The sequence below is a fragment of the Nanorana parkeri genome, unplaced genomic scaffold, assembly GCF_000935625.1.
Source record: "Nanorana parkeri isolate BGI_ZX_2015 unplaced genomic scaffold, ASM93562v1 scaffold81, whole genome shotgun sequence".
Taxonomy (NCBI): domain Eukaryota; kingdom Metazoa; phylum Chordata; class Amphibia; order Anura; family Dicroglossidae; genus Nanorana; species Nanorana parkeri.
In genome coordinates this window covers 562,164-574,144 of record NW_017306349.1, presented here as the reverse complement: position 1 = coordinate 574,144, position 11,981 = coordinate 562,164, and the positions used below count along the sequence as shown (strand labels likewise).

The 11,981-nt window shown below is 49.8% G+C and overlaps 1 protein-coding gene across 1 annotated transcript in view; it reads right to left on the bottom strand.

The window, feature by feature from the left end:
* Positions 1–609: 609 nt before the first annotated feature.
* The window catches only part of DKC1 (dyskerin pseudouridine synthase 1), a 12,454-nt gene continuing 1,082 nt past the window's right edge, over positions 610–11,981 (bottom strand). The window contains exons 3-17 of the mRNA XM_018576957.1: positions 11,053–11,098; positions 10,162–10,253; positions 8,653–8,837; positions 8,381–8,445; positions 7,402–7,528; positions 6,410–6,540; positions 6,062–6,205; positions 5,857–5,977; positions 4,912–5,030; positions 3,949–4,052; positions 3,637–3,679; positions 2,967–3,032; positions 1,979–2,032; positions 1,165–1,263; positions 610–663 (exon numbers count right to left, since the gene is read on the bottom strand). Of these exons, the coding sequence (XP_018432459.1) occupies positions 610–663; positions 1,165–1,263; positions 1,979–2,032; positions 2,967–3,032; positions 3,637–3,679; positions 3,949–4,052; positions 4,912–5,030; positions 5,857–5,977; positions 6,062–6,205; positions 6,410–6,540; positions 7,402–7,528; positions 8,381–8,445; positions 8,653–8,837; positions 10,162–10,253; positions 11,053–11,098 (1,450 nt within the window). The remainder of the gene's footprint in view (positions 664–1,164; positions 1,264–1,978; positions 2,033–2,966; positions 3,033–3,636; positions 3,680–3,948; positions 4,053–4,911; positions 5,031–5,856; positions 5,978–6,061; positions 6,206–6,409; positions 6,541–7,401; positions 7,529–8,380; positions 8,446–8,652; positions 8,838–10,161; positions 10,254–11,052; positions 11,099–11,981) is intronic.

Sequence of the window (11,981 nt, the reverse complement as noted above, 5' to 3'; positions counted from 1 at the left end):
AGTGTAACATGGTCATGTGACCCATCAGTGACATGACCCGCTCCCTTCCTGGGCCAGCAAAGAACCCTATAGGGCACCACGAGGCTCCATTAATGTGCCCCAGTGGAGTATGCCACCCTAATACAGTGGCCCCAGTGGAGTATGCCACCCTAATACAGTGGCCCCAGTGGAGTATGCCACCCTAATACAGTGGCCCCAGTGGAGTATGCCACCCTAATACAGTGGCCCCTAAAACATTCAAGGTCAGCTTTGAAGGCAGAAGCCATTTTATTAGAAAATTAAACAAACGCTTAAAGTAAAAACGGCGAGACCAAAGAAACCAGACGGGAAATCATTGAAGTTTTGCGATTTACTAAAAGATGCCAAAAAAAACCCCATTGCAGGCGGATCTCCACGGTACAACATGGAGAAAAGTAAAAAAGGAGCGCCATCGTAATATCCCAACGCCCCCGCCAATGTTACAAAATGAAAACATAAATCAAAAAAAAGGGGGAGGAGTCTGTACAATCCTTAAAACAGGACAAAGGGTATTTGATCGAGTCCTTGGCAGTACAGGAGCGGGATACGCAGTCCACCATTGTGAACTCAAAGCCGGTTACACGAGTCTCGTCACTCGTCTTCTTCTCGGCGTTTCTTCTTTTTCTTCTTCGCGCTTTTGGTTGCCTATCGAGAGAAAGAAGCGGATATGTAAACCGGAGACCGCAAGACAAAGTACAGACCTGGGGCAGAGGCCTCGCCACCTGATCAGTGACGGCAAAGTCACATTCCTTCCCCGATGGTCCTCACCACCGTGTGCCACCCATCCTAATCACCTCCCCCTCACCACAGTATACTTCTACCCTAGACCATCTCCCCAACCCTCATCACACTATACCTCACCTCCCCAACCCTACACCACAGTATACCTCGCCAACCCTACACCACCTCCCCAACCCTAGACCATCTCCCCAACCATCATCACACTATACCTCACCTCCCTAGACCACCTCCCCAACCATCACACTATACCTCCCCTCCCCAACCCTAATCACAGTATACCTCGCCAACCCTACACCACCCCCGCATTGCAAAGCCCACCCTGGTTAGGTTCTGTCTGAGTTTAGCTATAGGTCGACTCCCACCATACTCTGCATCTCCACTAGGTTAGGATTGTGGATGGAGTACACCATTAGCTTGTTCCTCCTCTTGTACTATTTTGTGTTTTTTCTTCTTTTTCTTTTTGACTTCAGTACATTCCTCGGCGCCGCCCTCCTCCTCCTCCTCCTAGAAGAAAACAGATTATCTGTGACTGCCAGAGAACAATGGAGCCCGTCCAAGAGCACACTGGCAGCGGGGAGCTCGGGTCCTCTGCTAGTCTACTGCAGGAAGTGGAGCCCGGTTCTGTGCAAGAAGATCAGGTCACACCTCTAGTAAGGATCGTGGGGGGGGGGCATATGGGGCGGGGCACGGGCTAGGGAATGGGGTGTAGTTTAGAACCATGAAGCAGACCAATAATCAGTGTTCAGCCATTATTGGCGATTGTCAATGACCCGCCATCACCTAAAACGGGTAAAATGACTATTCCTGGTGACAATAAAAGTTACCGGTAGAAATCATGGATCACAAGGGGGTGTGGCCCACAACGGGTGACACCAAAATTACAATTTGGGTGTGACCCCCCTGTGAGAAGTCGGGCACTTGGTCATGGACTGTTGCACAAGAGAGGGGACCTTGGCGGCACACCTTATGCCACCAGTTGAACAGCCCCTCTCGGTGATGGGACGCCAGCAGGTAAGCACGAATGCCATCATTACACATGTCCGTGATGACATCACTGTTGTGCAATGACACCCCAGCAGGGTGTCACGCCGGGTGACACCACGCCTGGGGGCGCCCCTGGGCAGGAGTCATTGTCCGCCATCTCTGTGTACAACTTCTGTCCACGCCGCAGCTTCTGAAATCCCCATTGTCTGTAGAGAAGTTTACAGAATCTCCTTACCTTGACCTGCACTTCCTCTTCGGCGGCGGCTGCTTCCTCCTCCTGCTGCTTCTTCTGGAAGACACAAGATTGACACATGGGAGTTAGAAGAGTCCCGACTCTATAATGCTGCCGGCATGCCACACTGCTTTATGTTAAAGCTGAAGTGTAATGTACAGAAACCTTCTCTTGTTGATCCCTCAACCCAAATCAACATAAAAAAAAAAAAGGTTAAAACTAAAATGTTGCAATGAAAAAATTTGAGACCCAATGACACCACAGTCCTCACTATGCAACGCTGGCAGATCATGGCTGGTGGGAGGAGCCAGCAGGGTGCTGTACATAGCATCCTGAAATCACAGGACCCTGGCTCTGTACTCTTCCCCAAGAGCCCTCAGCCTTGATACAAGCAGTGGACTGGCTCTTGGGAGGAGGTATGTTGGGGTGTAAGTCTGTCTGGAGGTACAGCCTAGGTAGGCAGTAATTGCATGCAGACCACCCTAGGTAACGCCCACATGGTATTGGAGCTTCCATAATTGAAGCAACTTAAAAATCAATGAATGAAAGAGGCGGGGCCAGTCAGAGGCCTAGATGATGCTGGGTGTCCAGCCGGCCAGGAAATGAGGTGGGCTCTGACTTGCTGCAGCTTCTAATGCATATTGCGAGAAGCTCCCAGTGTGCAGTGGAGTCAGAGGATGCCATTCCAGGCCTGGAGGGAAGGGCCGGAGGTCAGGCAGGAGCCTGGAGGGAAGGGCCGGAGGTCAGGCAGGAGCCTGAAGGGAAGGGCCGGAGGTCAGGCAGGAGCCTGAAGGGAAGGGCCGGAGGTCAGGCAGGAGCCTGAAGGGAAGGGCCGGAGGTCAGGCAGGAGCCTGAAGGGAAGGGCCGGAGGTCAGGCAGGAGCCTGAAGGGAAGGGCCGGAGGTCAGCTTTAACACTACTAAGACCCATCTAAAGCAGTTTGTAGTGCAGCGAGGAGCCGCCATGATGAAGGTGAAGTTATTGTTGAATACCTTTTTCTTTTTCTGTGATTGCTTTGGAGTCGCTGCGTCGCTCTCCGTGTCACTCACATGCTTTCTCTGAAAATGGAAAATTGGAGAGTTGACAATCATAATACACAGCCTCTGGCAGATCAGTCATTATCTTTTATTAAAGATAGATTCCATACCAAGGACGGTCACATACCGGAGCAGCAGTGATAGATCTATATATAGATATATCCTCCCCCGGGCAACTACTAAGCCCCCCTATCCTCCCCCGGGCAACTACTAAGCCCCCCTATACTCCCCCGGGCAACTACTAAGCCCCCCCTCCCCTCCCCCAGGCAACTACTAATCCTCCCCCGGGCAACTACTAATCCTCCCCATGCAATGGAGATGGAAAGGAAGATATGGCTGAAGTCCAACCTGGTTAACAACCATGGCTCCCTCCATAGATACAGTGGAGGTTTAAGCATACCCACCCAGGGACATGGTGTGTTATTTCCAGGGGGGGGTAGGAGACACACCCAATGCAGCCACCATATCTAAAGACTAAGCTGCAACACTGACTCAGTGAATAGTGTGATCTGAAGCCTGGCAGCAGCCAGTTCATTTTGCAGGATGACTCCCCCATAACACCACCAGCATATGAGAGGGGGATAACTTCCTGCGGGATACAGTCTGCAATATCGCCAACACATACCTTAGCAGGCGCAGGGGTCTCTACCGCCGGTTTCGGCCGGGCACTGCAAAAAATACAGTTTTGATGTACATATTAGAATTCGATGATATAGAATTACATATCCTAATATAATATCCCCACCCCCGAAACACCAATGACCCCATTGGGGCTGCACAGTCCTGCAAGAGCTAAGTGTTTCTTTAATCCCCCAACCCACTTCTGCTGCATCCGCCACACCAGTCATGCCAGTGTTCAGGTCTTGTAGTTGGCAGCTAGACAAGAGCAAAGCATCATGGGAGGCTACATGCACCCTGGGCAAACACCGTGCCTTACCCGTAGTCAACGTACTCGTCCCGCCAACGGTCTGGAGTATTTTCATTGGCTTTGCCGTGTTTGTCGAGCAGACCCTTCTGAATCATCATCTTCTTCTGACTTGCCTGGGAACAAATGGAGCGACGTTAATGGCAACCCTACAATGGAGGGTCCTATATATATCAATGTCCCCCACCCATAGAGACAGCCAAGCCATCTCTGCGGGAGCCATCAGTTATAGGGTGATAGATGAAAAGTCATCATTATTCAAGATTCATCCATCTACATTTACATCATATGGCTCCAACGGCAAAGGGCATAACCCTGAAGGCTGCTCTAGGGAACGGCAATATGGAAATACACCCTGTATATGTTCAATCACACCATGTGTAGATGGGTGCCCCTCTCCATGCACAATATACCTCAACCCCCCTTTGCAGCAGGTTTAATCTCACCTACAAACCCCAGGCCCCACTTCTGTGGAGGTGTCCCTCTAAATTAATATATCACCCCCTGCCACCTTTGCAGCAGACCCCACTTGCATGGATAAATGTCCCTCTCAATGCACAGTATATCAACTCCCCCCTCCACCACCTTTGCAGCAGGTTAGATCTCCCCCAAGAACCCCAGGCACCCCCACTTGTGTGAATAGGTGTCTCCCTCTCCATACACAATATATCCCCTCCACCACCTTCGCAGCAAGTTTAATCTCACCTGAGAACCCCATCTGTGTGGATAAATATCCCTCTCCATGACGAACCCAGGCCCCACTTGCGTGAATGTGTCCCTCAATGCACCCCCCCACCTTTGCAGCAGGTTTAATCTCACCTTAGGACCCCATCTGTGTGGATAAGTGTCCCTCTCCATGCACAATATATCACCCCACGTGACCTTTGCCGGTTTAATCTCACCCGAGAAGCCAGGCCCCAATGGTGTGGATAATCCCCCCCCCCCCCCCCACCTTTGCAGCAGGTTTAATCTCACCTTAGGACCCAGACCCCACTTGCGTGGATAAATGTCCCTCTCCATAATGACGCGTTTAATCTTCGCCACAATACCGTGGTCACACGTGGAGATCACTGCAGTGGTCATGAGGGCAGTACCTGTACCCAACAAGCAAAACATAAAAGTAAAACAAGTTAGAAAAAGCAGAAGAAACACAAACAAGGTAAAAAGTTGTTCTTCAGCATTGTGATCAGATCTGCTCATCTCATCTTTACCACTTGAGACATCTTGGCCAATCTTACCCATGTGTACGAAATACTGCAAGACGCAGCACCTGTACCATTAGGAAAGAAGGGTTCCGAATGAATCCAGAACAATTCAAGTATGTCCAGCAGCTCAGAGAATGGATGAACTTTGTCATCATGTCACAAAACATACATTATAAACGTTGTAATATACACAATATGGCCAAAAGGGTGTGGTGACCCCCTCCAAAAGATCAAGTTGGTTTTCAGTGAAGGGTTCTGTTAACCCAACATCAAAGACATTGTAGACAATTGTTCTCTTCCAACCTTGTGGTCACAGTTTGGTGAAGAACCTTGTCAGTTCCACCATGACTGTCCCCTGTGTACAAAGCCAGCTCCATAAAGACATGGTGTGACCAGCTTGGTGTGGAGGAACTGGTGTCCTGACCTCAACCCTACTGAACACCGATTGTGATCCTGGTCTTCTCATCCAACATCAGTACTTCACCAATAGGACCGATTCCTAGACACCCTCCAAAATCTTGTAGAAAGTCTTCATAGAAGAGCGGAGGATTTTATAGCCACAAACTGCATATTAATGGCCATGGAATGGGCCGGCCCAACCGGCCATGGTTATGGAATGGGCCCGCCCAACTGGCTCATAGGTGTGATGGTCAGGTGTTCAAAAAGCTTTGGCCATATGTTGTACATTACACACATACCGTACATTAAAACTCACCAATGCAGATGGCTTCTCCTTTGGTTGTTATCACCACGATATCCTGATTCATTTCTATGCCGTCCTCATATCTCAGAAGTCCGGGCAGCATGATCTTTGCTCCATAACAGATCGCATTAACCTGAAATTGAGAGACCACTACCATGAAGAAAGCCATTTGGTGTCAATCTCTCCAAGTCCGACAGAAGACCGCTCTGCTACTTACCGCACTGTCCTTCATCACCAATCTTTTATGGGACACCATCAGCTTTTCCAGTGGAAAGACAACCCTACGAAGGTAGCTTTCATCTTTATTGTTGTCGTACTGCCACTGAGCATCCAACACGTCGTGCATCGTGACAAGGTTATCCTAGATTAAAGGAAAAACACAACCTTCAGACCGGATCTTGGTAGCTTTGCTGATCAACTAGGCGTGTCAGCTCCAGGCAAGACCAAAAATTTGGCCTTAAGTCCTGCAAGCTTGTTTCTGTCCCAAAGCCAATTACCAGCCCCAGGGAGGAACCTGTGGCTGAACTCAACGCTTTTGGGGTGAACGATGAGACGTGGTAGTTACCTTCTCGCCTTGGACACCCGAACGAACTCGGCGCAGCTCCTGCATCTGTCCTCCAACCCCGAGCAGCAAGCCAAGGTGAACGCACAGGGTACGGATGTACGTCCCCGCTTCGCAGCTTACCCAGAATATACCTAGGACGCAAAGGGGAAAACAAGATGTATAAAACTGAAACAAGAGCAAGGTTTTCAGTCAGACATCAGGATCACAGCAATCAGAGCCATCAGTCATTGGGTGATAGATGATTAGTCAGCATCACAAAGCTCATGAGATATCCAATTCATCATTTGGCTCAAGGTAGCAATGCTTCTATATATCGCAAAGAGCAAATTACCTGCCGGGTGTATTCAACAGAAAGCATATTACCCACTTCAGCCCGAAATTCAGGATCAAGCTTCTAAAGCAGTGGCATCTACTGTGCACCATGGACTGCATGCACTTTTGCTTTCCAATGGCACAACTGTACTCTACACTACCCCATGATGGGCAAAGATGTGCATTTGCCACTCTGAGCAAGTGACCATATTTGTAAAGGGCCCCCCTTTGCCCAAACCAGATACCTGGCTGCTCTTGACTGCCTTTCCAGCTGGCAACAACGGGACATGAGCGAGAGCATGACTTCCGTACCTACAACAGCGCTTGGCTCTAAAATGGTCACACGACCAAGAGTATATTCAAGCGTTTCACCGGCACACACTCAGGGAATCTACTATTGATGTTTGCACGGCGCCATCTGTGCGGTCACCTTGAGCGTTCTACAGATGCCTTTTGGAATACAAGATCGTAGGAGTGCGGATGGCACTTGGATTTTGTTACATGACCAAGAGTGACATAACCCCTCCCATTAATGACCAAAACTGGGGATTTCAATGCCAGCTGTGTCTGAGGTACAAGGATTGCAGGTAGGCTTGCAAAAACCCCCCCCCCCCCCCCCCCCCGATCACACTAGTAGCTCCTACAACCAGTTACCCCACGTTTGTCTTCTGCTCATTTACCTAGTCGACGCTCTGGATCGTATTCTATGAGTTTGCTCTCATAAATTGTTCTTACACGCAGCTGTCTCTTCACAGCAGCTATTAGAGGCGGTCGCTGAAAGAGGGCACCGGTGAGTGTCTCCATAGCCTGGGGAAAAAAAATGGGGCATGTAATAGGGCCAATTCTAGCAAACTTTACATAAAATACTCACTTTACACCCCCCAGCTTTATCAGACCTCTTCTGGACCAGAGGCCATATCTCCAGCTTCATCAGCCAGTAGACCCTTCTTGACCAGAGGCTAGATCTCCTGCTTTAGGAGGCAGTAGACCTTTTTGACCACAGACCATATATCTAGCGTTATCAGACCTCTGCTTGACCAGAGACCATATCTGCAGCTTTATCAGACTGTGGACCTCTTCTTGACCAGGAGGCCATATCTCCAGCTTCAGGAGACCGTAAAACCTCTTCTTGACCAAAGGTCATATCTCGAGCTTCATCAGCCGGTAGACCCCTCCTTGACCAGAGACTGCATCTCCTGCCAGTAGACCCTTCTTGAAAAGAGACCATATCTCCAGCTACATTAGTCATGAGATCCTTCTTTATCAGAGGCCATAGTCTCCAGCTTTAGGAGGCAGCAGACCTCTTTTTGACAACAACCCATACGTCTAGCTTTATCAGACCTCTTCTTGACCAAAGACCATATCTCCAGCTTTATCAGACAGTAAAACCTCTTCCTGACCACAGGCCACATCTCCTGCTCTTGTGCTCACCATGGCCCCCGTCACACTGCAGGACGCAATGCAACAAGTTCCATGGTCAAGAGCACACCCGGTTCCAAAAAGTCACCGAGTGCATCAGAGACAGCCGTAGGTTCTGAGAATGGATAAACTTTGTCATCATGTGTACTGGAGGCTTACACACATACAGCATGTAAACAAAGGATTCCCCTGGTAGCCCGACGATGCCCAATAATGATGAGTAACCGTCAAATGCCTTACCCTTGAAAGCTGCTGCTCGTTCTCCAGAGCGTTGTGAAGTCGCACAATACCGACATATTCTTTGCCTAGGAACCAGAAAGGGAGAAGTTAGCTGAAGTTTCAAAGAAAAAGACACCAAAAATCTATTACTCTTTATTACTTTAGTCAAAAATATGCGTCTTCCAATTCAGCAGACCACACAGGGTCTCCCAAGATGATAAAAAATGGATCTTGACCAAAATCTGAGCAGTCGCGGTTTTCCTAGGTGAACATTACCACCAAGGACAACTCACCAGCGCTCTGCTGGGATTTGACGAGTCTGGTTGCGCGGTCGATGCATACAATCAAACAGCCCGTCACCTTCGGGTCCAACGTGCCGCTGTGACCGGTTTTCTCCACGCGTAGAATTCTTCGGATCCATGCTACCACCTCGTGTGATGATGGGTTGGCTGGTTTATCGAGGTTTATGAATCCTGTTCTAAAACACAACAATGGAACCAAAGTCAAATACAACGCGAGAGAGTGAAGGAGACAAACCCGACACAAAAAGGTCTACTAAGCCGTCAACTAAGACGATGAGATCCAACACCGCGCTTTATGGCATAATCTTTAAGACTGGAGTTTTGTTTTTGGCTGTCATCCCTAATGCAACCGTCATGGGGCAGGGTAGCGGCATATAACCGAAACAGCCACCAAGTGCCTTATGTCCAAATGCCTGGCCATTCTGTCAAGGCTTGGACAGTTCCTGGGCTTTCTGCCTTCGTTTTAGCCAAAAACACAAGTTCACAACATTTTATGATTAAAAAGGAGAATTATGAGGTGAGCGATTTTCACTCAGCCTCATAATCAGTGCCGACGTGTGACAATGAAACTGCCACAGGTCGGCTCAGTAGATCGGGAAGTGAGCAAATACATACCGTTGCTCGCTCACTTCTCCATCTATCCCTGCAGAGAGCTGTGACCGTCACTCACTGCTCCCTGCAGGGATTCCCCCGTCCTATCCTCCAGCGCTGACTGGCAGAACGGACGGGGGAGGGTCACTCACGCAGCTGGGTGGATCCAGACAGCATTGCCAGGATCCGTTCCGGCGTCTCAGTATATAGGGAGCCGTAGCTCACAGTATACTGAGCTTTGGGTGACGGGAGGACGCTAGTTTGTGTCCTCCCGTTACCCTTAGGAGAACTATGGGGAAAAGCCCTGACCCCATAGTTCTCCTTTAAAGCAGATTTAGAGGGGAACTGGGTGACCACTGAATCACCAAAGTCCTCCAAGCAGGTACTATGTTCCACAAGAGGACCAAATTGAAGCCATAACAGACAAATGAAGGTTGGCACTGACCATAGGTTTCTCCTTCCCCATCATATGGATCCTCTGGATTCTAGGTCACTAATGCCAGACCACTGAACGTCCGGGAACTACAAGCTTCTAAACAGGTAGCTATGGCACCACCAGCATTGCTGCCAGGACGGTTCACTATACAGCAGCAAGGGAGGCCGTGGCTGGAGAACCCACGAGGACGGGAATAGGTAAAACTGCAATTGTAGACATGTCCTGGGACCGTCACCCCGTCTTCTCCACGTGGTGGATCAAAGGCATTCAGACACCAAAGCCTTACACATACGCAGTCCCAGACGCATAATTTTTATTGCAGGAATGTAAATGTGACCACTGGGGCAACTTCACAGAAAGGAAAAGTGGTACATGACTCCAACACTAAAAAGTACACAAGAGCAACTCCAAAAGTAAAAAAAACAAAACGTTGCAAGTCTCTCACAAGACACATCACATACCTCAACACTTACTTAATATACTCGGAAATGTCTCTCTTCAGGGGGTTGGAGCCGGACGGAATCGGGGTGTAGTGTGCTGTCCGAACATTCAGCTTGTCAAAGTTCTAAGAAAAAGAAAAGACAATTCGTGGTTAGCCCAGAAAGCCGCCAACATACAAGGCTATAGGGGTATGACATCATCACCATCATCATGGACAAATCCATTGGACGGATGAGGGAGAGCAGGTGAAGATCGTGGCTTTTGTCGGCCTCAAGGGTCACACTTTAGTCTGAAAAATTGGTGCAAACGGCCAACCACTGCCCTTGGGTTACAAGACGGGCCGCCCGCTGCCCTTGGGTAAGGTAGAAGTCTGGATCCTATAGTTGATAACGCATAATATTGAGTGCCCATTACCAGCCAGTAGAGCTGGAGGCTTCTCTTCAGCCGCCCCTCCTTAACTGCCCATTTATAAAGCCCAATAGCTCAAACGGTACACAGAACTTAGCAAGTGAGGAGTGACTGGTCAGTAGAGAATGGTCAGAAACCCAGATCAGGGTTTCATCATGTCCATTTGGGGGGGGGGGATTTCCTTCACTTCCTGTCGTGGGACAACATGTCAGACTAGGAGGGGGAACCTCCAGTGGTGAGACACCGGTAATAATCCAGAGAAGGTTCCACCCAAGTGACTTTTCTTTCCACTCTACAGCGACGCATAAGTCAGGAGTGGTCGGGGTCGGGTTTTATTCTGCAGCAGCCGAGGGAGGGAAGAACTAACCCGTGACCTAATAATAAACCGGTCCCTCAGTCTCACCGCTCGCTTGTCATGTGACTGGATTGATATGTGCCCCCCACGGTTCCCCAAGACCCCAATAAGAAGCCACTGAACAAATGACATCGGAAACCACAAACTGGCTTATACTGACCTTCAGCAGGAGCGGCCTCACCATGTGCTCCCCTCCCCCCTTCACACTGTTTGTTGAGCTGCATTTTTTTGCACACATGCGAGTAGAGAACATAGAAACTATTTAGTACATGACACAGTATTGGGTAAGGAACCCCAGCGAGCATTGTGCCCCACAGGCCCTTCTCCCAGCCACCCTGCCTTGCGGGCCCTTCTATTCGCCCACCAGGCCTTTTTCCAAACCACCCATCCACCATGCCCTTTTGCCTTCCACTACCCTGTCTGGAGGGCCCTTCTCCCGCCATCCATTCCCACGGGCCTTTATCCAAACTGCTTGTCACCCTGCCGCTCTTCATCTGTCCACCACCCCGCAGGCCCTTATCCCTTCCACCCTGCCTGGCGGGTCCTTTGATCCCCTCAACCCGCAAGGCCATATTCCTTCCAGCCACCCCCCCGCGGGCCCTTTTATCCCATCTACCCTGCCGCCCCTTTTATCCCATCTACCCTGCCGCCCCTTTTATCCCATCTACCCTGCCGCCCCTTTTATCCCATCTACCCTGCCCCGCGGGCCCTTTTATCCCATCTACCCTGCCTGCCCTTTTATCCCAGGTACCCTGTCCCGCGGGCCCTTTTATCATTTCCGCCCCCCACCCTGCAGGGCCCTTTTATGCCATCCACCCTTCCGGGCCCTACTCTCTTAAAGTTAATGTTTCCGTTTCTCCAATCCAATCTCAAACATTCAGCTTTCCTGTACAACAGATCAAGGGACGTACTGAGCCAAACTCCCCATTATTTCTAAGCAAACTTGATGACTTTTGTCCCTCCTGTGACGAGGCTGAAACCTGACCCCAACTTTCTGCCGACTAGGCCAAATCCCAATCCCTGGGCGGGCCCACAGGCACCCCCTACGTTTGACACAAGTCGATTCATCAACCAGATTGTAACATGAGG